Here is a 26,084-nt window from a genome sequence, read left to right as displayed (position 1 = left end):
TTAGTCTCAGGTAACCATACACACATCACTAATTAGTCTCAGGTAACCATACACAGATACCTAATTAGTCTCGGGTAACCATACACACATCACTGATTAGTCTCAGGTAACCATACACACATCACTAATTAGTCTCAGGTAACCAAACACACGTCACTAATTAGTCTCAGGTAACCATACACACACCACTAATTAGTCTCGGGTTACCATACACACATCACTAATTAGTCTCAGGTAACCATACACAGATACCTAATTAGTCTCAGGTAACCATACACACACCACTAATTAGTCTCGGGTAACCATACACACATCACTAATTAGTCTCAGGTAACCAAACACACGTCACTAATTAGTCTCAGGTAACCATACACACACCACTAATTAGTCTCAGGTAACCATATACATATTACTAATTAGTCTCAGGTAACCATACACACATCACTAATTAGTCTCAGGTAACCATACACACACCACTAATTAGTCTCAGGTAACCATACACACACCACTAATTAGTCTCAGGTAACCATATACAGATCACTAATTAGTCTCAGGTAACCACACATTACTAATTAGTCTCAGGTAACCATACGCACATTACTAATTAGTCTCGGGTAACCATACATCACTAATTAGTCTCAGGTAACCATACGCACATCACTAATTAGTCTCAGGTAACCACACATCACTAATTAGTCTCAGGTAACCATACACACATCACTAATTAGTCTCGGGTAACCATACACAGATCACTAATTAGTCTCAGGTAACCATACACACATCACTAATTAGTCTCAGGTAACCATACGCACATCACTAATTAGTCTCAGGTAACCACACATCACTAATTAGTCTCAGGTAACCATACACACATCACTAATTAGTCTCGGGTAACCATACACAGATCACTAATTAGTCTCAGGTAACCATACACACATCACTAATTAGTCTCAGGTAACCATACGCACATCACTAATTAGTCTCGGGTAACCACACATCACTAATTAGTCTCAGGTAACCATACACACATCACTAATTAGTCTCGGGTTACCATACGCACATCACTAATTAGTCTCAGGTAACCACACATCACTAATTAGTCTCAGGTAACCATACACACATCACTAATTAGTCTCAGGTAACCATACACACATCACTAATTTGTCTCGGGTAACCATACACACATCACTCATTAGTCTCAGGTAACCATACACACACCACTAATTAGTCTCAGGTTACCATACACACAGCACTAATTAGTCTCAGGTAACCATACACACATCACTAATTAGTCTCGGGTAACCATACACACATCACTAATTAGTCTCAGGTAACCATACACACATCACTAATTAGTCTCAGGTAACCATACACATACCACTAATTAGTCTCAGGTAACCATACACACACCACTAATTAGTCTCCATTGTTTGTCACCTCGGGTATCAACACTTTATGATCTCATCATCACTGGTCACGTGTCTGAAGTACACACTCATCAAGTCTCCCCTTTCTCTCTGTATCAATATGAAACTTCTTCATTTGCCTCCTTGGTATAAAACCTTTAAACTCCAATTTGTATTGAAAAAACTTCTATATCTTTATACAATCCTTTATATGATTCCTGGATTAAATTATGTATCCCCTACTGTATGGAATTATCTCCCTTGTATTTTCCAGGTCGAGTTGTCCTGCCCAAAAGAAATGGCCTGGAAGGTTAACCTGTATCGTGGATATATTGCCATATGTCAACCTGATGACCACCATCTCAACACTGTCACCATGGTAACGGAATATTTCTGGCTGTATGACAGAAAAGGGCCAAAATTCAAGAGGGACGGAACATTTATTTTCATACCAAGTTTTTCTATTTACCATATAATTATGCTTGGTGCAGCATTTTTTTTTTGCAGTGCTTGGTATGTTGTAGATTCTGATAAAAAATAAAAATTGGTGTTTTTTTAGTGTATGAAGGCTTCAATATATGTAACAAGGTTTCTACTGACTCTGATTTATAAAGATGTTTAGATTGAGAGACTGGTAACAAGGTCACTACTGACTCTGATTTATACATAATTTTAGATTGAGAGACTGGTAACAAGGTTTCTACTGACTCTGATTTATACATATTTTTAGATTGAGAGACTGGTAACAAGGTCACTACTGACTCTGATTTATACATATTTTTAGATTGAGAGACTGGTAACAAGGTCACTACTGACTCTGATTTATACATATTTTTAGATTGAGAGACTGGTAGAGGTGTCCAGTAACCTGGCTATCAAGGAATGGCGGCGTTTGCCCAGCATTGTTTCTCATATCCATGTTCCCCTGTTACAGGTAAGGTACAAAGCCCTGGCTAACTTCAATCCAATAAAATATTTTTGTTTTTCTGTGATATAATTCAGTTCCACCTTTTTGATGCCTTGTACTTGACAGGGTATATATACTTGTGGAATTTCATATTTACAGTTACTGTAACAATGGTATCGTAAGCTGTTGTTGCAAAAAACAATTTGATAATGTGCCTACTGACATGTGCTCTTAATACAAGCTAGTATTGATACATGTTAAAATAACTTGTGATGGGGTATATGTTACACATGGCTAGATGGTGAATGAACTGACTTGTGATGGGGTATATGTTACACATGGCTAGATGGTGAATGAACATGATTTGATATATTTTATAGGCCGCTCAACAAATCATGGAGTTACAGGAGGCTGCCCAGATAAACCAGGGACTCCAGCCGGCCAACATCACCCGCAGCTCCAGTCTCCACGATATGAAGGCCATTGTCAAAACATGGAGGTAGGCTTCAACACTGTTATCAAAGTCTGGTGACACTCGGTCGTGTGTTATAGATCATGATCTGAGGAGTAATGTGATATCTGAAGACATGCAGAGACAAAATGACATCTTTTCTTCAGATAATAAAGTCTTTGTGATGTAATTTCAAATTTTACAGTTCTAACTTTTGTTCTTTAAGATAAAGAGTACTTGTTTTAACACACAAACTCTGGTTTTTATTTGTGTGTAGAAATCGTCTGCCGATGATCTCCGATGACCTGTCCCACTGGAGTGACATATTTACCTGGAGACAGCATCACTACCAGTTCATAGTTGATCACTATGACAACCACTCACAGCAGGATCCTGTAAGTGTTTGATTTAGATGGTATGATGACTCATAGACAAGAGTGTGGCTGATAAAGATTGTATATCATTGCGACAAATAGGGGATCTTACAGGAATACTCACGTTATAATGAATTTATTTAATGTGATCATTAAGGTTGTATATCGGAAGGCTTTATGCATGTGGTCATATCGAATTATTGAGTTTTAACAAATTCATTACTTTGTTTATATCATACAACTGATATTCATAAGAAATTAGAGAAGAAAAACCCACTTCAGTCAATCTCTTTCTCCCTGAAAGAATTGATGAGTTTCACTGACTTGGTTAGTGTATAGGTGTATTACATGGTAGAACAAGGGAGATGTGTGATAAAATTACTTTGATTCTGAGAATTGTTCATACTTTGACATTTAGAAAGTGAATTTATCTACTGTGTTTTTAGTACTTTTAAGTATCAGGTGTAATGTGGATTATAATTATTATGAGCAGTGCTGAATTTACCCTGTAAAAATAATAATTGACAAATAATTTGGAATTTTATGTACTGCTATACCACACTAACATAGCTGTCTCTAAGTAGTTCACAAATTATTATCCGTGGTTATTTGGCCTTCAGCACCCAGTCAATGTCTTTCTCAACTCTCTTGGGAGCATACAGCCAGAGCTGCCATTTCCGTGCTAACAACTTACACACGATATTTCTTGCACTGCCCTACCTTATACATGGCACTCATTTACAATTGGGACTGAGAAGTTGTGACCCTTTTGTGATCTGGCCCTACGTCCTACCACTAGACCACCACACATCTATAATAAGCCCAAGGGCCCTCCGATAACACTGTATCGAAGTAGGAGGGTGGGCTTAATGCTGGTCAATGACAAAGCTTGTATCTGTATTTCTACTTTGACATGATTCATGGCTGGATATATCACCAGACATGGGCTGTAGATCTGTAAATAGGATAATTATAATTATAATATATATAATCAGCTCTAGCTTTTATCCCATTACTCTTCACTGAGACAGATTTACGATTACATTAGTTATGTGTATTTATCTCAACTTCGTGAATTGCGGGTAATGCCACTTCTGAATCCATTTTTACAAAAATCTATAATCACTGTTATTAATTTTATGATTTTAGCAAAACAGTAACCACTCCATGTTGGGGGTACATGCCTCTGCCCAGGCTATCATACACTTTGGCAAGATTGCCCGCAAACACAACCTGACAGGCGTGTGTCTCGACTCCCTCAGCAGGTATGTTGTCAATCTGTCATTTAGAGATCGGTCTATTTAGATGTATCTCGACTCCCTCAGCAGGTAAGTTGTCAATCTGTCATTTAGAGATCAGTCTATTTAGATGTATCTCCTTTAAACAAACCTATGACTTGAAAATATGACCAAAATGTTGTAAACTAAATGAAGATTGATCATTGTTTCCACAGAATCCACACAATACCCAGTGTACCCATAGTGGATTGTTTCCAGAAAATCCGCCAGCAAGTCAAGTGTTACCTCCAGATGTCCGGGGCAATGGGCAAAACTGAACTCAATGAGGTACATAACATTCAGCTGTAATGGTCAGGTGTAACTGTCAAGTGTAACGGGCAGGTGTAACAGGCAGATGTACTAACACCAAGTTGTAACGGCCAGGTGTACTAACACCGAGGTGTAACAGTCAGGTGTAACAGCCAGGTGTGACAGTCGTGTGTGACGGTCAGGTGTGACAGTCACGGGCAGTTTGTCTATCGTTCAGGTTCAGTTGCTATTGAAAAAGGTTAAAAACATAAATTTCATGTGGAGTAGAGATCATGATAAATTATGTATATTTCAATACCTCTACTGGGGATCTAACCTGGCTTCAATATTACGTTCAACTGATCAAGCTCAATAGAAGTTCTTTCTAGCCGCGCGGTATATTGATAATAATATTTACAATGGTTACAGTTGTTAAGGAATTGACATGTTGACATTTTTTTTCGATATGCCTGTATTGAGTGCCGAAAGTCTTCATCAATAAAATGTTCATACCCCTGTAAGTGTAATACAAAGCTATGGATAAACATGTCACATTTTCTTGAATGTGCCGCATTTAATTTTCTTTTTTTTTCTGCAGGGTTTGGAGGTGATCGAATCAACAAACCTCAAGTATTTCACTAAAGAGTTCACTGCAGAGTTTTACGCTCTCAAAGGCATGTTCTTAGCCCAGGTTGGGCGATCTGACGACGCCAACAAGGCATTCTCTGCGGCTGTCCAGATGCATGACACTTTGGTAAAGGCATGGGCACTCTGGGGCGACTATCTCGAGACTGTGTTCACTCGGGAAAAGTAAGTTCATTGTCTGATGAATTTCATTTTTGTACATCAGGTGGCCACATATGTTATGAAGAATTTAATGAAATTAATGAGAATGAATAAATGCTTATTTTTATGTCCCTGCCATGAAATGAAATGGGGTGGGTGGGCATATAGTGGTACCCATGTTTGGCCCATCCCGTCCTGTCCCGTCCTGATGCAATGTAACTAGTTAATCTCAGGAACTGCTGAGATTTGGGGTATCAATGGCAGAAGGGGCATTTATGTCATTTTTAGCTCACCTGCCCGAAGGGCAAGTGAGCTTATGCCGTGGCGCGGCGTCCGTCGTCCGTCCGTCGTCCGTCCGGCCGTCCGGCCGTCCGGCCATCCGTCCGGCGTCAACTTTCCATTCAAGCAACTTCTTCTCAATAACCAAAAGGCCTAGAGACCTAATATTGGGCCTGTAGCATGCTGGGGTGAAGGGCTACCAAGTTTGTTCAAATGAATGACCTTGACCTTCATTCAAGGTCACAGGAGTCAAAAAGGCTAAAATCTTCAAACAACTTCTTCTCAACAACCAACAGTCCCAGGGAGTTGATATTGGGTCTGTAGCATGCTGGGGTAAAGGGCTACCAAGTTTGTTCAAATGAATGACCTTGACTTTCATTCAAGGTCACAGGAGTCAAAAAGGCTAAAAAAAAATTAGACGACTTCTTCTAAATAGCCAAAAGACCCAGGGACTTGATATTGGGTCTGTAGCATGCTGGGGTGAAGGGCTACCAAGTTTGTTCAAATGAATGACCTTGACCTTCATTCAAGGTCACAGGAGTCAAAAAGGCTAAAATCTTTAAACGACTTCTTCTCAATAACCAAGAGTCCCAGGGACTTGATATTGGGTCTGTAGCATGCTGGGGTGAAGGGCTACCAAGTTTGTTCAAATGAATGACCTTGACTTTCATTCAAGGTCACAGGAGTCAAAAAGGCTAAAATCTTTAAACGACTTCTTCTCAATAACCAAGAGTCCCAGGGAGTTGATATTGGGTCTGTAGCATGCTCGGGTGAAGGGCTACCAAGTTTGTTCAAATGAATGACCTTGACTTTCATTCAAGGTCACAGGGGTCAAAAAGGCTAAAATCTTTAAACGACTTCTTCTCAATAACCAAGAGTCCCAGGGAGTTGATATTGGGTCTGTAGCATGCTGGGGTGAAGGGCTACCAAGTTTGTTCAAATGAATGACCTTGACCGTCATTCAAGGTCACAGGAGTCAAAAAGGCTAAAATCTTTAAACGACTTCTTCTCAATAACCAAGAGTCCCAGAGGCCTAATATTTGGCCTGTAGCATGCTGGGGTGAAGGGCTCCCAAGTTTGTTCAAATGAATGACCTTGACTTTCATTCAAGGTCACAGGAGTCAAAAAGGCTAAAATCTTTAAACGACTTCTTCTCAATAACCAAGAGTCCCAGAGACCTAATATTTGGCCTGTAGCATGCTGGGGTGAAGGGCTCCCAAGTTTGTTCAAATGAATGACCTTGACCTTCATTCAAGGTCACAGGGGTCAAAAAGGCTAAAATCTTTAAACAACTTCTTCTCAATAACCAAGAGTCCCAGAGACCTAATATTTGGCCTGTAGCATGCTGGGGTGAAGGGCTACAAAGTTTGTTCAAATGAATGACCTTGACTTTCATTCAAGGTCACAGGACTCAAAAAGGCTAAAATCTTTAAACGACTTCTTCTCAATAACCAAGAGTCTCAGGGAGTTGATATTGGGTCTGTAGCATGCTGGGGTAAAGGGCTACCAAGTTTGTTCAAATGAATGACCTTGACCTTCATTCAAGGTCACAGGGGTCAAAAAGGCTAAAATCTTTAAACAACTTCTTCTCAATAACCAAGAGTCCTAGGGAGTTGATATTGGGTCTGTAGCATGCTGGGGTGAAGGGCTACCAAGTTTGTTCAAATGAATGACCTTGACTTTCATTCAAGGTCACAGGAGTCAAAAAGGCTAAAATATTTAAACGACTTCTTCTCAATAACCAAGAGTCCCAGGGACCTAATATTTGGCCTGTAGCATGCTGGGGTGAAGGGCTACCAAGTTTGTTCAAATGAATGACCTTGACCTTCATTCAAGGTCACAGGGGTCAAAAAGGCTAAAATCTTCAAACGACTTCTTCTCAATAACCAACAGTCCCAGGGAGTTGATATTGGGTCTGTAGCATGCTGGGATGAAGGGCTACCTAGTTTGTTCAAATGAATGGCCTTGACCTTCATTCAAGGTCACAGGAGTCAAAAAGGCTAAAATCTTTAAACGACTTCTTCTCAATAACCAAGAGTCCCAGAGACCTAATATTTGGCCTGTAGCATGCTGGGGTGAAGGGCTACCAAGTTTGTTCAAATGAATGACCTTGACTTTCATTCAAGGTCACAGGAGTCAAAAAGGCTAAAATCTTTAAACGACTTCTTCTCAATAACCAAGAGTCCCAGAGAGTTGATATTGGGTCTGTAGCATGCTGGGGTAAAGGGCTACCAAGTTTGTTCAAATGAATGACCTTGACCTTCATTCAAGGTCACAGGGGTCAAAAAGGCTAAAATCTTTAAACAACTTCTTCTCAATAACCAAGAGTCCCAGAGACCTAATATTTGGCCTGTAGCATGCTGGGGTGAAGGGCTACCAAGTTTGTTCAAATGAATGACCTTGACTTTCATTCAAGGTCACAGGACTCAAAAAGGCTAAAATCTTTAAACGACTTCTTCTCAATAACCAAGAGTCCCAGAGAGTTGATATTGGGTCTGTAGCATGCTGGGGTAAAGGGCTACCAAGTTTGTTCAAATGAATGACCTTGACCTTCATTCAAGGTCACGGGTCAAAAAGGCTAAAATCTTTAAACAACTTCTTCTCAATAACCAAGAGTCCCAGGGAGTTGATATTGGGTCTGTAGCATGCTGGGGTGAAGGGCTACCAAGTTTGTTCAAATGAATGACCTTGACCTTCATTCAAGGTCACGTCGATCAATTATGCTTAAATCTTTAAATGACTTTTAGTGAAAAGCCAAAGTGCAGAGAGACATTATATTGGTCCTGTAGCATGCTTTCAAATAACTGCAGGATCCATATATGAAAAGATCACTGCATTGCAGGTGAGCGATTTGGGCCCATTGGGCCCTTGTTTAGTTTTCAAAACTGTGATGAACCTGTTCTTACATTCTATATTTTAAACATTCGTAAATATCAACAGACAAATGAACCTGGGTGTTTCGGCCATCACGTGCTTCCTGCATGCCTGTCGTCACCAGAATGAGAGCAAATCCCGTAAATATCTCGCCAAAGTGCTTTGGTTGTTGACATATGACGATGAAAAGACTACGTTGGCTGAGGCCGTCGACAAATACTGTGTTGGGGTACCGCCCATACAGTGGTTACCATGGTGAGTTTACAGGAGATCACTGTTACTATAAATATAATTTGTGAGCTGTGTGATCTTATTGACGGGGGGGGGGGGGAAATGAACAGGAAAAAAAATTGATTAAAAGACATTCACCGAGTTTTGTTTTGTCATTAAGACAGTTGTGTTATATGTCGATAATATTTACTGAGTTTTGTTGTGTCATTAAGACAGTTGTGTTGTATGTCTGATATTTACCGAGTTTTGTTGTGTCATTAAGACAGTTGTGTTGTATGTCTGATATTTACCGAGTTTTGATGTGTCATTAAGACAGTTATGTTGTATGTCTGATATTTACCGAGTTTTGTTGTGTCATTAAGACAGTTGTGTTGTATGTCTGATATTTACCGAGTTTTGTTGTGTCATTAAGACAGTTGTGTTGTATGTCTGATATTTACCGAGTTTTGTTGTGTCATTAAGACATTTGTGTTGTATGTCTGTGATATTTACCGAGTTTTGTTGTGTCATTAAGACAGTTGTGTTGTGTCATTAAGACAGTTGTGTTGTATGTCTGTGATATTTACCGAGTTTTGTTGTGTCATTAAGACAGTTGTGTTGTATGTCGGTGATATTTACCGAGTTTTGTTGTGTCATTAAGACAGTTGTGTTGTATGTCGGTGATATTTACCGAGTTTTGTTGTGTCATTAAGACAGTTGTGATGTATGTCGGTGATATTTACCCAGTTTTGTTGTGTCATTAAGACAGTTGTGTTGTATGTCGGTGATATTTACCGAGTTTTGTTGTGTCATTAAGACAGTTGTGTTGTATGTCGGTGATATTTACAGAGTTTTGTTGTGTCATTAAGACAGTTGTGTTGTATGTCGGTGATATTTACCGAGTTTTGTTGTGTCATTAAGACAGTTTTGTTGTATGTCGGTGATAAGACAGTTGTGTTGTGTCATTAAGACAGTTGTGTTGTATGTCGGTGATAAGACACTTGTGTTGTGTCATTAAGACAGTTGTGTTGTATGTCGGTGATAAGACAGTTGTGTTGTATGTCGGTGATAAGACAGTTTTGTTGTATGTCGGTGATAAGACAGTTGTGTTGTATGTCGGTGATAAGACAGTTGTGTTGTGTCATTAAGACAGTTGTGTTGTATGTCTGTGCGATATCTTGTAGGATTCCTCAATTGTTGACTTGTCTGGTGAGAAATGAGGGCCGACTTATCATCAACCTTCTACATCAAGTCGGACGAATGTATCCCCAGGCCGTTTACTTCCCCATCCGCACACTGTACCTCACACTGAAGATAGAACAGAGAGAGCGCTGTAAGTATTCTTGTTTCTACAGAAAAATTAAGTCAGGAGGCAAGTGATAGTAAGGAGTTTATAAAAACACATCATTTTTCATTCAGGAGATATTAAATTATAAATTCTTAGGAGAAATGTCTCACAGAAGTAAGGTGATGTAAGACAGATATAATACTCCTAAGATGGCTGGGAGGGAAGATTTCATCACTAAATTTACTAGAGATTTGTTTATAGTATGATGAACTTCCTGTAACAGTCATCAATCTTCCTTTTACAGTCAAAAGTGGAGAATTCAGTTTATCTCAAGGACGAACAACGTCAGGTCAGACTTCAACATCAGCTACCATGGCAACAACAGCAGCATCAACTACCACCACAACTGTGTCTAATCCACCGACACCCTCAACACCCGCTACGCCAGGTACACCAGGTATGTACCTCGTATCTAATCCTCCCACACCCTCCACACCCGCTACCCCAGGTACACCAGGTAGGTACCTCGTATCTAATCCTCCCACACCCTCCACACCCGCTACCCCGGGTACACCAGGTATGTACCTCGTATCTAATCCTCCCTATTGTCTCTCATTGGTATCCCACCCTTCTCCCACCTAAGATCATCCAACTCCCCCCGCCCCCCTCCTCCCCCCCTCTCCTATCCATCTCTTGTCCTCCTTTTTTTCACCCCGTTTCCGACCTCGTCTCTCGTCTCACCACTTCCCTCTTCCTTTCCACTCATGTTCGTTCTTCCCCCACTGTATTTTCCCCTCCCCTTTCTCCCCCTCACCCCCCACCTCTCACCCCTCCGTCAGGACATCACTCGTCCATCTCACTCCCCCATTCCTTTATCTCTACCCCACTTCCCATCTCTTTCACTCCTTCCTCTACGCCCTCCATGTCCTTTCATTATGCCCTTGAAGTTCCTTTCTTCTTACACTCGCATATTTTCACACTCCTTTCCCTACTCCCTACACCCCACCCTTATCCTCGCCCGCTCTCCCCATTATCTCTCACTCTAACCTCACCTTCTCCTCCATCTCCCCACATTGCACACCCCACCTATTATCATTTCAGACACCAAAGCGTTCCTCCCATCCACTCCTAACCGCTCCAGCAATTTCCCTCCTACACCTGTTTCGTTCCCCTAAGTCCCTCCTCCCCTAACAACCATCGCTTCCCTTTCCCGCCCCCCTTTTCCATTCCTCCAATTGTGCCTCCTAACATTCCCCCCTGCGCACCTTCTCCCTCTTCCAACTTCCTTCCTTCTTCGTATCGCTTTTCCCCCCTGCCCTCTTTATTCTGTTTCTCCGGCATCCGACTTCTTTTCCTCCCCTTTCTTCATCCTCCCACACTCTCTTTACACCTCCCCTCTCCTAATTTCTTTATCCTCCATTTTCCTCTTTTTTCACCATGCCTCCTTAGACCTTAACTTCGATTTATTGCCCTTCTCCTCTCCCCCTCTTTATCACCAACCCCTTTTCTTTCCTCCCTCGTACTCACTAACTCCAGCTCCCCCCCCCCCACTCCCTCATTCCCTAACTCCCCCTCTATTCACCAATCACCTTCTCCCTCCTCCCTTATCATCCCTTCCCCGTTTATTCTTTTTCCAATCCTTACTTCTTCTCCTTCAAACACCTTCTGCACTCCCCCCCCCCCCCTTTCCACCCTCCCTCTCTCCCCCCTCCACTTCGCACACTCCCCGGTTTTTCCGCCCCTTGATTAGCTTTTACCTCCGTTTCCTCAAGCACACCTCTGCTATTGTGTTAATTCCTCTTATCCGCCCCTTCTTTTTGGCCGGCCTCCTCCATCTCATCTCTCCTTTACTTCTATACCTTCCGTTTGCTTTTTATGCCCTCTCCCCCCCCTCTTCTTTCCCATACATGCTCCACCCCCCTTCCACACTCACTTCATTTGCCTCATTCTAGGTCTAACATTCTTTTTCAGCCCCTCTACCCATTCTTTCCTTGCCCATCTTACCCTACTTGTCGTACTACTCCCTACGCTCTCTCACCTCTCCTTGTTACTTTCCTTTTCCTTACCTCTTTTTCGGCTCCTCTTGCTACCATCCCTCCTCACACCCTCAACACCCGCTACCCCGGGTACACCAGGTAGGTACCTCGTATCTAATCCTCCCACACCCTCAACACCCGCTACCCCGGGAACACCAGGTAGGTACCTCGTATCTAATCCTCCCACACCCTCAACACCCGGTATACCAGGTAGGTACCTCGTATCTAATCCTCCCACACCCTCAACACCCGCTACCCCCGGTACACCAGGTAGGTACCTCGTATCTAATCCTCCCACACCCTCCACACCCGCTACCCCAGGTACACCAGGTAGGTACCTCGTATCTAATCCTCCCACACCCTCAACACCCGCTACCCCGGGTACACCAGGTATGTACCTCGTATCTAATCCTCCCACACCCTCAACACCCGCTACCCCGGGTACACCAGGTAGGTACCTCGTATCTAATCCTCCCACACCCTCAACACCCGGTATACCAGGTAGGTACCTCGTATCTAATCCTCCCACACCCTCAACACCCGCTACCCCAGGTACACCAGGTAGGTACCTCGTATCTAATCCTCCCACACCCTCCACACCCGCTACCCCGGGTACACCAGGTATGTACCTCGTATCTAATCCTCCCACACCCTCCACACCCGCTACCCCAGGTACACCAGGTAGGTACCTCGTATCTAATCCTCCCACACCCTCCACACCCGCTACCCCGGGTACACCAGGTAGGTACCTCGTATCTAATCCTCCCACACCCTCAACACCCGCTACCCCGGGTACACCAGGTAGGTACCTCGTATCTAATCCTCCCACACCCTCAACACCCGCTACCCCGGGAACACCAGGTAGGTACCTCGTATCTAATCCTCCCACACCCTCAACACCCGGTATACCAGGTAGGTACCTCGTATCTAATCCTCCCACACCCTCAACACCCGCTACCCCCGGTACACCAGGTAGGTACCTCGTATCTAATCCTCCCACACCCTCAACACCCGCTACCCCCGGTACACCAGGTAGGTACCTCGTATCTAATCCTCCCACACCCTCAACACCCGCTACCCCCGGTACACCAGGTATGTACCTCGTATCTAATCCTCCCACACCCTCAACACCCGCTACCCCCGGTACACCAGGTAGGTACCTCGTATCTAATCCTCCCACACCCTGAACACCAGGTAGGTACCTCATATCTAATCCTCCCACACCCTCAACACCCTCTACCTCCGGTACACCAGGTATGTACCACGTATCTAATCCTCCCACACCCCTCAACACCCGCTAACCCCGGTACACCAGGTAGGTACCTTGTATCTAATCCTCCCACACCCTCAACACTCGCTACCCCCGGTACACCAGGTATGTACCTCGTATCTAATCCTCCCACACCCTCAACACCCGCTAACCCCGGTACACCAGGTATGTACCACGTATCTAATCCTCCCACACCCCTCAACACCCGCTAACCCCGGTACACCAGGTAGGTACCTTGTATCTAATCCTCCCACACCCTCAACACCCGCTACCCTCGGTACACCAGGTAGGTACCTCGTATCTAATCCTCCCACACCCTCGACACCCGCTACCCCGGGTACACCAGGTAGGTACCTCATATCTAATCCTCCCACACCCTCGACACCCGCTACCCCGGGTACACCAGGTAGGTACCTCATATCTAATCCACCGACACCCTCAACACCCGCTACCCCGGGTACACCAGGTACACCAGGTAGGTACCTCGTATCTAATCCTCCCACACCCTCAACACCCGCTACACTAGGTAGGTACCTTGTATCTAATCCTCCCACACCCTCAACACCCGCTACCCCGGTACACCAGGTATGTACCTCGTATCTAATCCTCCCACACCCTCAACACCCGCTACCCCTGGGTACACCAGGTAGGTACCTCGTATCTAATCCTCCCACACCCTCAACACCCGCTACCCCCGGTACACCAGGTAGGTACCTCGTATCTAATCCTCCCACACCCTCAACACCCGCTACCCCGGGTACACCAGGTAGGTACCTCGTATCTAATCCTCCCACACCCTCAACACCCGCTACCCCGGTACACCAGGTATGTACCTCGTATCTAATCCTCCCACACCCTCAACACCCGCTACCTCGGTACACCAGGTAGGTACCTCATATCTAATCCACCGACACCCTCAACACCCGCTACCCCGGGTACACCAGGTAGGTACCTCGTATCTAATCCTCCCACACCCTCAACACCCGCTACCCCCGGTACACCAGGTAGGTACCTCGTATCTAATCCTCCCACACCCTCAACACCCGCTACCCCGGGTACACCAGGTAGGTACCTCCTATCTAATCCTCCCACACCCTCAACACCCGCTAACCCCGGTACACCAGGTAGGTACCTCGTATCTAATCCTCCCACACCCTCAACACCCGCTACCCCCGGTACACCAGGTAGGTACCTCGTATCTAATCCTCCCACACCCTGAACACCAGGTAGGTACCTCGTATCTAATCCTCCCACACCCTCAACACCCGCTACCCCTGGTACACCAGGTAGGTACCTCCTATCTAATCCTCCCACACCCCTCAACACCCGCTAACCCCGGTACACCAGGTAGGTACCTTGTATCTAATCCTCCCACACCCTCAACACCCGCTAACCCCGGTACACCAGGTATGTACCTCGTATCTAATCCTCCCACACCCTCAACACCCGCTACCTCGGTACACCAGGTATGTACCTCGTATCTAATCCTCCCACACCCTGAACACCAGGTAGGTACCTCATATCTAATCCTCCCACACCCTCAACACCCTCTACCTCCGGTACACCAGGTATGTACCTCGTATCTAATCCTCCCACACCCTCAACACCCGCTAACCCCGGGTACACCAGGTAGGTACCTCGTATCTAATCCTCCCACACCCTCAACACCCGCTACCCCGGTACACCAGGTAGGTACCTCGTATCTAATCCTCCCACACCCTCGACACCCGCTACCTGGGTACACCAGGTAGGTACCTCGTATCTAATCCTCCCACACCCTCACACCCGCTACCCCGGGTACACCAGGTAGGTACCTCGTATCTAATCCTCCCACACCCTCAACACCCGCTACCCTGGGTACACCAGGTAGGTACCTCGTATCTAATCCTCCACACCCTCAACACCCGGTACACCAGGTAGGTACCTTGTATCTAATCCTCCCACACCCTCAACACCCGCTACCCCGGTACACCAGGTATGTACCTCGTATCTAATCCTCCCACACCCTCAACACCCGCTACCCCGGGTACACCAGGTAGGTACCTCCTATCTAATCCTCCCACACCCTCAACACCCGCTACCCCGGTACACCAGGTAGGTACCTCGTATCTAATCCTCCCACACCCTCAACACCCGCTACCCCCGGTACACCAGGTAGGTACCTCGTATCTAATCCTCCCACACCCTCAACACCCGCTACCCCGGGTACACCAGGTATGTACCTCGTATCTAATCCTCCCACACCCTCAACACCCGCTACCCCTGGTACACCAGGTAGGTACCTCGTATCTAATCCTCCCACACCCTCAACACCCGCTACCCCGGTACACCAGGTAGGTACCTCGTATCTAATCCTCCCACACCCTCAACACCCGCTACCCCGGGTACACCAGGTAGGTACCTCGTATCTAATCCTCCCACACCCTCAACACCCGCTACCCCGGTACACCAGGTAGGTACCTCGTATCTAATCCTCCCACACCCTCAACACCCGCTACCCCGGTACACCAGGTAGGTACCTCGTATCTAATCCTCCCACACCCTCAACACCCGCTACCCCGGGTACACCAGGTAGGTACCTCGTATCTAATCCTCCCACACCCTCAACACCCGCTACCCCGGTACACCAGGTAGGTACCTCGTATCTAATCCTCCCACACCCTCAACACCCGCTACCCCGGTACACCAGGTAGGTACCTCGTATCTAATCCTCCCACACCCTCAACACCCGCTACCCCGGGTACACCAGGTAGGTACCTTTGTATCTTATCCTTCCACACCCTCAACACCCGCTACCTCGGTACACCAGGTAGGTACCTCGTATCTAATCCTCCTACTCCCTCAGCATGCTCGTTGACCCAGTGGGACGATAGGTTTCCTCCCCATCCATCTTTTTGTCTGTTAGTCAGTCCGTTTGTCCGTCTGTCCGTCCACTCCGTTTTCTGCATTTTCCTCAGCCATACTTCAAGGTATGCTGGTAAAAGTTGGTATGTAACTTCAGTATGAGTAGTTACATATAAATTTGAATTTCAGTGTCCATTTTCGATTCAAGGTCAAGGTCACTATGACTATTTTTAGTGAGGGCAGGTAGAGGACATGTATTTCTTTAGCAATTCTCTCAGAATGCTTGTGATTAATAAATTCCTTCTCAAATCTCTTTCTGTTTTTTTAAAAATCAATATTTCCCAATGTAAAAGGATCTGTTATTATTAAGAATTTGATTTAAAAATTTTGTTATCAAAGACAAGTTCTTGAGAGTGAATAAAATTGAAAAAACTGTGGTAAAACAAAGTTGTTATCTGGATGATATTGTATCAACAGACAGCAGTGGTACAGATAACAGTGTTCAGCCAACACAGCAGACATCTCAGGCCTCGTCTCGACAGAGCTCCACCACTCAAGGTGACGCCGGACCCATCAGGGCACCTGCTCCCATGTGGCGCTGTAGTAAGATCATGCACATCCAGCGTGACTGCCATCCCACAATTCTCAGTTCCCTGGAGGGCATCGTAGATCAGGTAAACAAACTATTGTTATAGTTAAAAAATGGGAACTGAAAACGTCTCAAAATTTCATTTTAATAAATAAATTAAATTACATGTCAAAAATATTTTTTTGTGATAGAAATAAGCTATCATGTTTAAGACCTAGATTTATAGAAATCTTTCCTATACATTACCGGTAGTTTGAAATGACAGGATCCTCATTTCATATCTGGAAAAAATGAATCCATTGTTTTTTGTTGTAGATGGTGTGGTTTCGTGAAAACTGGTATGAGGAAGTCTTACGGCAGCTACGACAAGGTCTTGCCAAATGTTACGCCGTCGCTTTTGAAAACAGAGGAGCAGGTATGAATTTATAGTGTCATTTTAAGTCCATTTGGTTGTAAACATTTCTCAATCAAGATATTACACAATTTGGTGACTATTTAAATTGTACCTTTCTCTGCTTGACTTCCTTTTACGTCTGTTACAGTGGCTGACGCGACCATCACACCCCATACCCTGAACTTCATGAAGAAGCTAGTCAGTACATTTGGTGTGGGGATAGAGAATGTTTCTAGTGTGACAACAACCTTCTCCTCGGCAGCATCCGAATCTCTGGCACGACGTGCCCAGGCCACCGCTCAAGACCCAGTGTTTCAAAAGATGAAAAGCCAGTTCACCACCGACTTTGACTTTAGGTAAAGCCACAGTTGTTAAAGAAATGGAAAAAAAAGATTAATTGATGAAAAAAGTTGATGGTTTCAGATGTATTAAGTCTTTTAACACTTGATCTTTTGATTTTCTCATGCAAAAATCTCATCTTCATTTGTTTAAAAAAGATTTTACTTTTTGGATTATTTGCTCAGATTTTACGGGGCCATATGCCATATTTTATATACTAATTATATGATACGTTAAATATTACAGAATATTGCACTAGGTATCAAATGTTATACCATATATTAAATACCTGGGCTACATATGCTTTATATGTAATTGCTTTATCCAATCAATACTCTGGTTTTAGAGATGTTCTGAAAATCCAAAAGACCACCATTCAGATATTTCACCTGCCACTTGGAATGTAGATGTACAATATGTTCTCTTTTTTGTGTCAATCAAACATTATCAAGGTCATCTGTTAAGGTCAAACTTTGTATCTCTTTACCAGAAAATAGTAAGTCATCTTCCCAGACTTCCAGGTCACATTACATCAACACATTTCTCACATTAATGTTAAAGCTGATAATTCCACATCAAAACTTATCTATCATCAACTATTTTAAAGCTTTGACTGTATTTAGTATAATGTTTGACCTTTAATTATTTTGATTTAAGTGTTCCTGGGTCAACCAAGCTACATAACCTCATCAGTAAACTCAAAAAGTGGATCAAGATCCTGGAGGCCAAGACCAAGTTACTGCCGAAGTAAGATACAGTACGAATGGGTGATGATCATAGCATCATAGTTAAAAATGAATTCTGAAACATTATCTTCAACCTGAAATAGCTCACGGTGTCATATGTCATGATAGCAATAATGGCTTCTGTTTAAAGCTTGACATAAATAATGAGAAATTAAACTCCTGTTCCGATACCTAAAACTTTTCTGAGTTACCTCCCCCTTACGCGTTTACTTGTCATTGTAGGTCGTTCCTGATCGAGGAGAAGTGTCGCTTCCTTAGTAACTTCTCTCAGCACACTGCTGAAGTCGAACTGCCAGGAGAGTTCCTGCTACCAAAAGTAAGCTAGTTATTTACTCTCACAGATATTATAACAGATTTCACTTGGTTTTATGATCAAAAGTTGTTAAATCAACATTTGTTGTAGATATGACATGAGGGTGCATGTATGTAATGTGTGGGATGTAATAAAATATTTGACGTAATAAAAAAAAACCCAACATGGTTCCTTTAATCTTTGTTTACATGCTACATAATAGATGTCCTTGTACCCAACAGCACAGCCATTACTATGTGAGAATAGCACGCTTCATGCCACGTGTGGAGATTGTCCAAAAACACAACACAGCTGCACGACGGCTCTACATCAGAGGCCACAATGGCAAGGTAGGTTCAAGATAGATTCTTTTACACTCTAATCTCTGATACACAATCATATATCCAGATATTGCTGAATCTGTTAAAAACATGGCCATGTCTTTCTTGTCAGTTATTGAAGCTGAAGACAGGTAGTTCAGAAAACAGTTTTATCGCCAGTAGGGTCTTGATAAAGAGATAATTCTATTTAAAGCTTCCACACCCTATGTATCTTTGTGTATTGATCATTTTTATAGTATCGCCAGTAAAGTCCTAATAGAGAGGTACATGTCGAACTTGAAAACTTGAAATCTTGACCTTATCAATGAGTTTGTCTATCAATTTTACAGGTTTATCCTTACCTGGTGGTCAATGATGCGTGTCTGACGGAGTCACGGCGTGAAGAACGCGTCCTACAGTTACTACGCATGCTGAATCACTTCCTCACCAAGCAGAAGGTATCATCTTACCTGATTGTTGTTTAATGTTTTAAGTTCATTTGTCAATGAATAGTTTAGAATCTACCTTTTATACCTATATTAGTCACTCCATACTAAGTATCAGTACATATTATCACTGACATTCGTAGGACAGTATAGTTATATAGAGATGTAGTTTATCACTTCATATCTGATCTCTAATTATCAGTTTGTATAAAGCTGCTAATCACATCCTCAACCAGACGAGCATTCTAACTGTAAATTCTATATCCTCAACCAGACAAGCATTCTAACTGTAAATTCTATATCCTCAACCAGACAAGCGGTCTTACTGTAAATTCTATATCCTCAACTAGACAAGCATTCTAACTGTAAATTCTATATCCTCAACCAGACGAGCATTCTAACTGTAAATTCTATATCCTCAACCAGACGAGCATTCTAACTGTAAATTCTATATCCTCAACCAGACGAGCATTCTAACTGTAAATTCTATATCCTCAACCAGACGAGCATTCTAACTGTAAATTCTGTTACAGGAGACATGTCGCCGACTGTTATATTTCACCATCCCCCGTGTGGTCGCCATCTCACCACAAATGCGCCTCGTGGAGGACAATCCTGCCTCGATCTCCCTCCTGGATGTCTATAAACAGGTACTGCTTGGAGTCGTGCTGCCTTTGTTGTATTAGAAGATTTGATTATCAATTTAAACTGTGGGGTAAATCTAATATATCTTACTGTACTTTGTAGAGATGTGCTAAGCGAGGTATTGAACACGACGCACCGATTGCACGTTACTATGAACGACTGGCAACAGTTCAGGCAAGAGGGGCTCAGGCGAGTCACCAAGTACTTCGTGACGTTCTGAAGGAGGTCCAGACGAACATGGTTCCACGTGGCCTTCTCAAGGAATGGGCTCTTCATACCTTCCTCACAGCGACAGATTACTGGACATTCAGGAAAACAGTAAGTATATTGGAACAGGACTTAATCCTGTAGTTGGGGAGTCATTCAGTATGGGGCCGCGGTGGCCGATCAGTTTAGGTGTACCGACACATTATCACAAGCCCTCCACCTCTGGGTTGCGAGTTCGAAGCCTACGTGGAGTAGTTGCCAGGTACTGACTGTAGGCCGGTGGTTTTTTTCCGGGTACTCCAGCTTTCCTTCACCTCCAAACCTGTCACGTCTTTAAATGACCCTGGCTGTTAATGTTCTAGAGTCAAATATTTATGACAGGTAGAAATAGTCTAAATTATGTTATGTAAATACATATATATAGATAACAGGATAAGGCTGTCCACTGTATAGGTAGAGGTGCCATAGAGTCAAATATTATTGAATTGAATACATTTTCCTGATTGTATGTTATTTTATAGGTGTATAATTGCGCTGTTGAAATAAATATGTTTTTTGCACAACTCATTATATATTTATAATAATTACAGATACATAGAACGGAATACTGTATAACCTGTAATGTTCGTGTGTATCCCTGGTGCTTTCTTTTCTGGTTTGGAACTCTCAAATTATTTTGTGGGTACATTTGTGTGGTCAGCTCATGCAACAAAATTCATTGTATTTATATACGTGGTTCCATAGAAACCAGGACAGCAACTAAAGTATCGAATGAATGAAAATATCTAAGCATTGATGTAAATATTTTTTAGTATCATTATGATAGGGGTATTAAAAAGAAGAGTTTGATTCTGCATGGCAGATTCTTACAAATTTCAAACACATTTTGTGTACAATTTTACTTATTTAATAAGGATTATTTTTAACAAATCAATATCCATGTCTATAGTTGTATTGTGATGTCACGTTTTTTGCGCCATTTACGGGTTTTTTTTTCGAAGAGATGTGAAAAGAGAACTTCAACCAATCAGCTTCAAACAATGGAAAATTAATATCTAATGATGAATACTTGATGTTAGTGGTAACCCTTCACCCTAATCATAGAGTACGTCCTGATATATGATCGTGTTACAGATGACTATACAGCTAGCCCTGATGGGATTCGCCGAATACGTACTCCACCTGACGAGGATGAACCCGGACATGATGTACCTCCATCAGGACTGTGGCTACCTCAACATCTCCTACTTCAAGTTTGACATAGATGACCAATCAGGTAAGACAGATATACCAGTATACAGTAAATATACTGTATATACAATTTAAATATTTATCTATATACACACCATATAGATAATTGTATATGCAAATTAAATATTTTATCTATATACACACCATATCAATATATTGTATATACAATTTAAATATTTTATCTATATACACACCATATCAATATATTGTATATATGCAACGTAAAATATATAGACATTGTACATACATTGTAGATATGATGTAAATATACTATCTGTATACACAATGTAAATATATTGTATACACATTGTAAATATATAGGAAATTCAAATCTATATCTTCCGATCACCAACACATAGTGTATATGATACATTGTGCTTACAAATAGATGTATAACATAGTATTCATATCATCTTATAGACGACTTCCACAATGATCATGTCAGGGTATCGGGCCGACCATCACTGCGCCATTGAAACGTTCTTTTTTAAGAACGCCGATATGGCGCAGCTGTATAAGCTGCAGGTATTTCTGGCAAAGTGATTGGGTGTCGTAGATCGTCAGATCGAGGCCTGGTCAGGGCACGAGTCAAAAAGTTGTCTTCCTTCGTCATTTGTGTTACTATGTTATACATTGTAGATATATAGTATATATATTGTACGATGTAAATATTTTATCTGGAATACATGTTTGAGTTTTCTGTATAACAACACCAGGTGACCTGGATGCCAACCGCCCTGTTCCATTCCGCCTCAGCCCTAACATTGCAGACTTCCTAACAACAACCAGTGTGACTGGACCTCTCACAGCCTCGATGGTGGCTGCTGCTCGGTGCCTCGTCCAGCCTCAGTATAAACTACCCAGCTTCCTACGAACCATTCTCCGCGACGAGTACATCACGTGGCATAAAAAGGTACAACCTAGATCTCTCACACAATGTTGGACTTGATTTAATGAAAATGTTTTCCCCCAGGAATCCTGCCTCAGACATTACAGAGTGGATATTCAAGTAGAAATAGTTGGTGGAAATTGATGAATGTGTTTTACCTCAACAAAATCTCATTAAGAGAAAGGTTACTTTCTCAGGAATTGTATAGAGCTTATCCTATAAGCTACTTGTTGAAGAAAACATTTCTCTGAATTTCGGAAAGTTTAATCAGAAAAAATGGGCAAGTACTGTACTGGCAGGAGCTTGTGTTTTTAGACTGAAAAAAAAAATCACTCAACATTTCATCTAATCAAATTATATTTTAATAACAGAAACAAGAGGAGACAACTCCAGGGAGTGAGCCATCAGACATGGATGGAGAACAGTTGATTGTAATGGTCAGCAAAGCTGTACAAGCCATTACCACTCGCCTACAAAGTGAGTACAGTACTCAAATTACACAATTACTACCTCGCCTACAAAGTGAGTACAGTACTCAAATTACACAATTACTACCTCGCCTACAAAGTGAGTACAGTACTCAAATTACACAATTACTACCTCGCCTACAAAGTGAGTACAGTACTCAAATTACACAATTACAACCTCGCCTACAAAGTGAGTACAGTACTCAAATTACACAATTACTACCTCGCCTACAAAGTGAGTACAGTACTCAAATTACACAATTACAACCTCGCCTACAAAGTGAGTACAGTACTCAAATTACACAATTACTACCTCGCCTACAAAGTGAGTACAGTACTCAAATTACACAATTACTACCTCGCCTACAAAGTGAGTACAGTACTCAAATTACACAATTACTACCTCGCCTACAAAGTGAGTACAGTACTCAAATTACACAATTACTACCTCGCCTACAAAGTGAGTACAGTACTCAAATTACACAATTACTACCTCGCCTACAAAGTGAGTACAGTACTCAAATTACACAATTACAACTCGCCTACAAAGTGAGTACAGTACTCAAATTACACAATTACAACTCGCCTACAAAGTGAGTACAGTACTCAAATTACACAATTACTACTCGCCTACAAAGTGAGTACAGTACTCAAATTACACAATTACTACTCGCCTACAAAGTGAGTACAGTACTCAAATTACACAATTACTACCTCGCCTACAAAGTGAGTAGAGTACTCAAATTACACTGTTATTACACAATTACCACTCGCCTACAAAGTGAGTAGAGTACTCAAATTACACAATTACTACCTCGCCTACAAAGTGAGTACTCGGATTACACAATTACTACCTCGCCTACAAAGTGAGTACTCGGATTACACAATTACAACCTCGCCTACAAAGTGAGTAGAGTACTCAAATTACACAATTACAACCTCACCTACAAAGTGAGTAGAGTACTCAAATTACACTGTTATTACACAATTACAACTCGCCTACAAAGTGAGTACTCAAATTACACTGTTATTACACAATTACAACTTGCCTACAAAATGAGTACTTATATTAAGCATATTTTACACGATTTTATAATATTTAGTATACATGTGTAAACTTTTCATGATGTCTCTAAACTGACATTTTTTATTTTCAGACCTGGCGAAGTTTGATGGTGCTGAGAGCAGTGTTAGTACCTTGGTTGCTGCTGCCAACAGCCACGACAACTTGTGCCGCATGGACCCAGCGTGGCATCCCTGGCTCTAATGTGTCACAGCAACTACTCTATGTTGCATCCCTGGCTCTAATGTGTCATAACAACAACTCCATGTGGCATCCCTGGCTCTAATGTGTCATAGCAACAACTCCATGTGACATCCCCATGACTGTTGTTTACCATCAATGACGATATATAGTCATCAGTTCAGGATCTACATGTGTTTCAATTCTATTACTGATAAATTTGACATCCCGAACCATTGTTACCTATGTGGTTATTCTGACAGCCCTTTCTCACTGTCAACGAATTCCACTGAGATTTCGTGTGATGCTTCAAATTTTTGGTGTATTTCTAATAGATATGGGCAGTCACCAGGATAAGTGATTTGTCTGACAAACAGTTTATAGTGCAAGGAAGATGGGATATTTCACACAAGCTGGTGGGATGATTGAGATTGAACATTTTTTACTGGAATCAGCATTACGGGCTTTGGTTGGCTATATATTCTTTTTAGACATGTTCCTGGAATTATCTTTGATCAGATACTTTCTAAAGAGTAAAAAGTTAATGATGTTAGCAGATACATTTTCATCAAGTCTGGAACTTAAACATCAAATCCAATTGAAGGGATTTTAATTCTTGAAAGTGATTAACTTACTTTTCAAAGTAATTATCAAATTACAGCATACAAATCGAGGGACATCACGCGTATGCTGTATATATGCCCCTACCTAATTCTACTCTAGGGTGAACTAACGCATAGAGACAGTGGGATGAGGGACGAATCGTAACATTGGCTATACAATATTTAGGGTGGGTAACATCCTATGTAAATGTCAATGTCAGAAAATTTCTGTTTCATTTAAAGTGTTGTTAAGTATTCATTTGTACGTTGATAGATCACAATTGTAAGAGGCAGCAATATTGGTAATGTATTGTCGTTTTGTTTAAATTTGGTACATATCGGAATAGTGTTTCTGATCCTTGATCATGTTTTGAATTCATATAGTTAGGTTTATGTAAATCGGGAGCCAAACATTTACTGATTCCACAGTGGAAACGAGAGTTCTAAGATGGCTAAATGGCTAATTCCAGGGGGAAAACTTTTTGTCCACAGTTGTTATGTAATAGATATGCATGTGTGTAGTTTTGATTTCATCAAGGTTCCTTAGGAAAGCATCATTGGATTAAAGGAAAAAAGTCATTAAGGAGCTTAGCTCCAGTTGTGTAATGCCATCCTATGGACAAATTTGAATTAAGAAACATTGGGTTCGAGGCCCCGTTAGGGCACGAGTGATAAGGGCAGTAAGGGTTACGAGTGATAAGGGCAGTAAGGGTTACGAGTGATAAGGGCAGTAAGGGTTACGAGTGATAAGGGCAGTAAGGGTTACGAGTGATAAGGGCAGTAAGGGTTACGAGTGATAAGGGCAGTAAGGGTTACGAGTGATAAGGGCAGTAAGGGTTACGAGTGATAAGGGCAGTAAGGGTAATGAGTGATAAGGGCAGTAAGGGTTAAGTGTCTTGCCCATGAACACAACCACAACAACACAGACAGGCCTGTTTCTTAGTTTCCAGAGTAAAACAAATCGACACTAGTAGGGAGTGGCAAACTTGGCACCTCGGATCTTCAGCTGAGGTTTATTTGTTATGTTATTTGTATGTTATGTAAATAGTGTAATGTAAGTATTATGTATATATACAATTAGTGTTCTATGTAAATACAATTGTAATGTAATAAATGAACAATGTTATTAAAGACAGATCAGAGATATATAAATGTTGTTGTTTCACTTACAGATTGAATATTTTGCTGGTCAATTTTGGTTTTAAGTTTTTATGGTGCAATCTTCTTTCGTCTTAAGGTACATGTCCACACTTCTGACATATCATCTCCGTTCAGATTTATTTTACCTGTAAACCCAGGGCTTCTTACGAAGCGACTACGGTAATCACACCTGAACCCCACTCGATTTGCACTCTTCTAGATTATCTTCCGGTCACTCGATTTGTAGCTCTTTTGCTTCTGGA

General features: G+C 42.2%; 1 protein-coding gene across 1 annotated transcript in view; it reads left to right on the top strand.

Moving 5' to 3' along the window:
• The window catches only part of LOC117343417 (transformation/transcription domain-associated protein-like), a 153,703-nt gene extending 127,870 nt beyond the window's left edge, over positions 1–25,833 (top strand). Inside the window, exons 65-88 of the mRNA XM_033905759.1 lie at positions 1,681–1,785; positions 2,245–2,340; positions 2,694–2,812; positions 3,042–3,159; positions 4,288–4,403; positions 4,592–4,703; positions 5,263–5,474; positions 8,670–8,858; positions 9,998–10,146; positions 10,406–10,618; positions 12,054–12,698; positions 16,729–16,925; positions 17,156–17,255; positions 17,383–17,590; positions 18,231–18,320; positions 18,542–18,635; positions 18,854–18,961; positions 19,282–19,389; positions 19,911–20,027; positions 20,125–20,340; positions 21,364–21,505; positions 22,197–22,393; positions 22,741–22,846; positions 23,994–25,833. Of these exons, the coding sequence (XP_033761650.1) occupies positions 1,681–1,785; positions 2,245–2,340; positions 2,694–2,812; positions 3,042–3,159; positions 4,288–4,403; positions 4,592–4,703; positions 5,263–5,474; positions 8,670–8,858; positions 9,998–10,146; positions 10,406–10,618; positions 12,054–12,698; positions 16,729–16,925; positions 17,156–17,255; positions 17,383–17,590; positions 18,231–18,320; positions 18,542–18,635; positions 18,854–18,961; positions 19,282–19,389; positions 19,911–20,027; positions 20,125–20,340; positions 21,364–21,505; positions 22,197–22,393; positions 22,741–22,846; positions 23,994–24,103 (3,867 nt within the window). The 3' untranslated portion in view covers positions 24,104–25,833. The remainder of the gene's footprint in view (positions 1–1,680; positions 1,786–2,244; positions 2,341–2,693; positions 2,813–3,041; positions 3,160–4,287; positions 4,404–4,591; positions 4,704–5,262; positions 5,475–8,669; positions 8,859–9,997; positions 10,147–10,405; positions 10,619–12,053; positions 12,699–16,728; positions 16,926–17,155; positions 17,256–17,382; positions 17,591–18,230; positions 18,321–18,541; positions 18,636–18,853; positions 18,962–19,281; positions 19,390–19,910; positions 20,028–20,124; positions 20,341–21,363; positions 21,506–22,196; positions 22,394–22,740; positions 22,847–23,993) is intronic.
• The last annotated feature ends 251 nt before the right edge of the window (positions 25,834–26,084 follow it).

This window comes from Pecten maximus, chromosome 15 (assembly GCF_902652985.1).
Source record: "Pecten maximus chromosome 15, xPecMax1.1, whole genome shotgun sequence".
Lineage (NCBI taxonomy): Eukaryota > Metazoa > Mollusca > Bivalvia > Pectinida > Pectinidae > Pecten > Pecten maximus.
The sequence above is the reverse complement of the archived record's forward strand: the minus strand, read 5'-3'. Positions and strand labels throughout refer to the sequence as shown.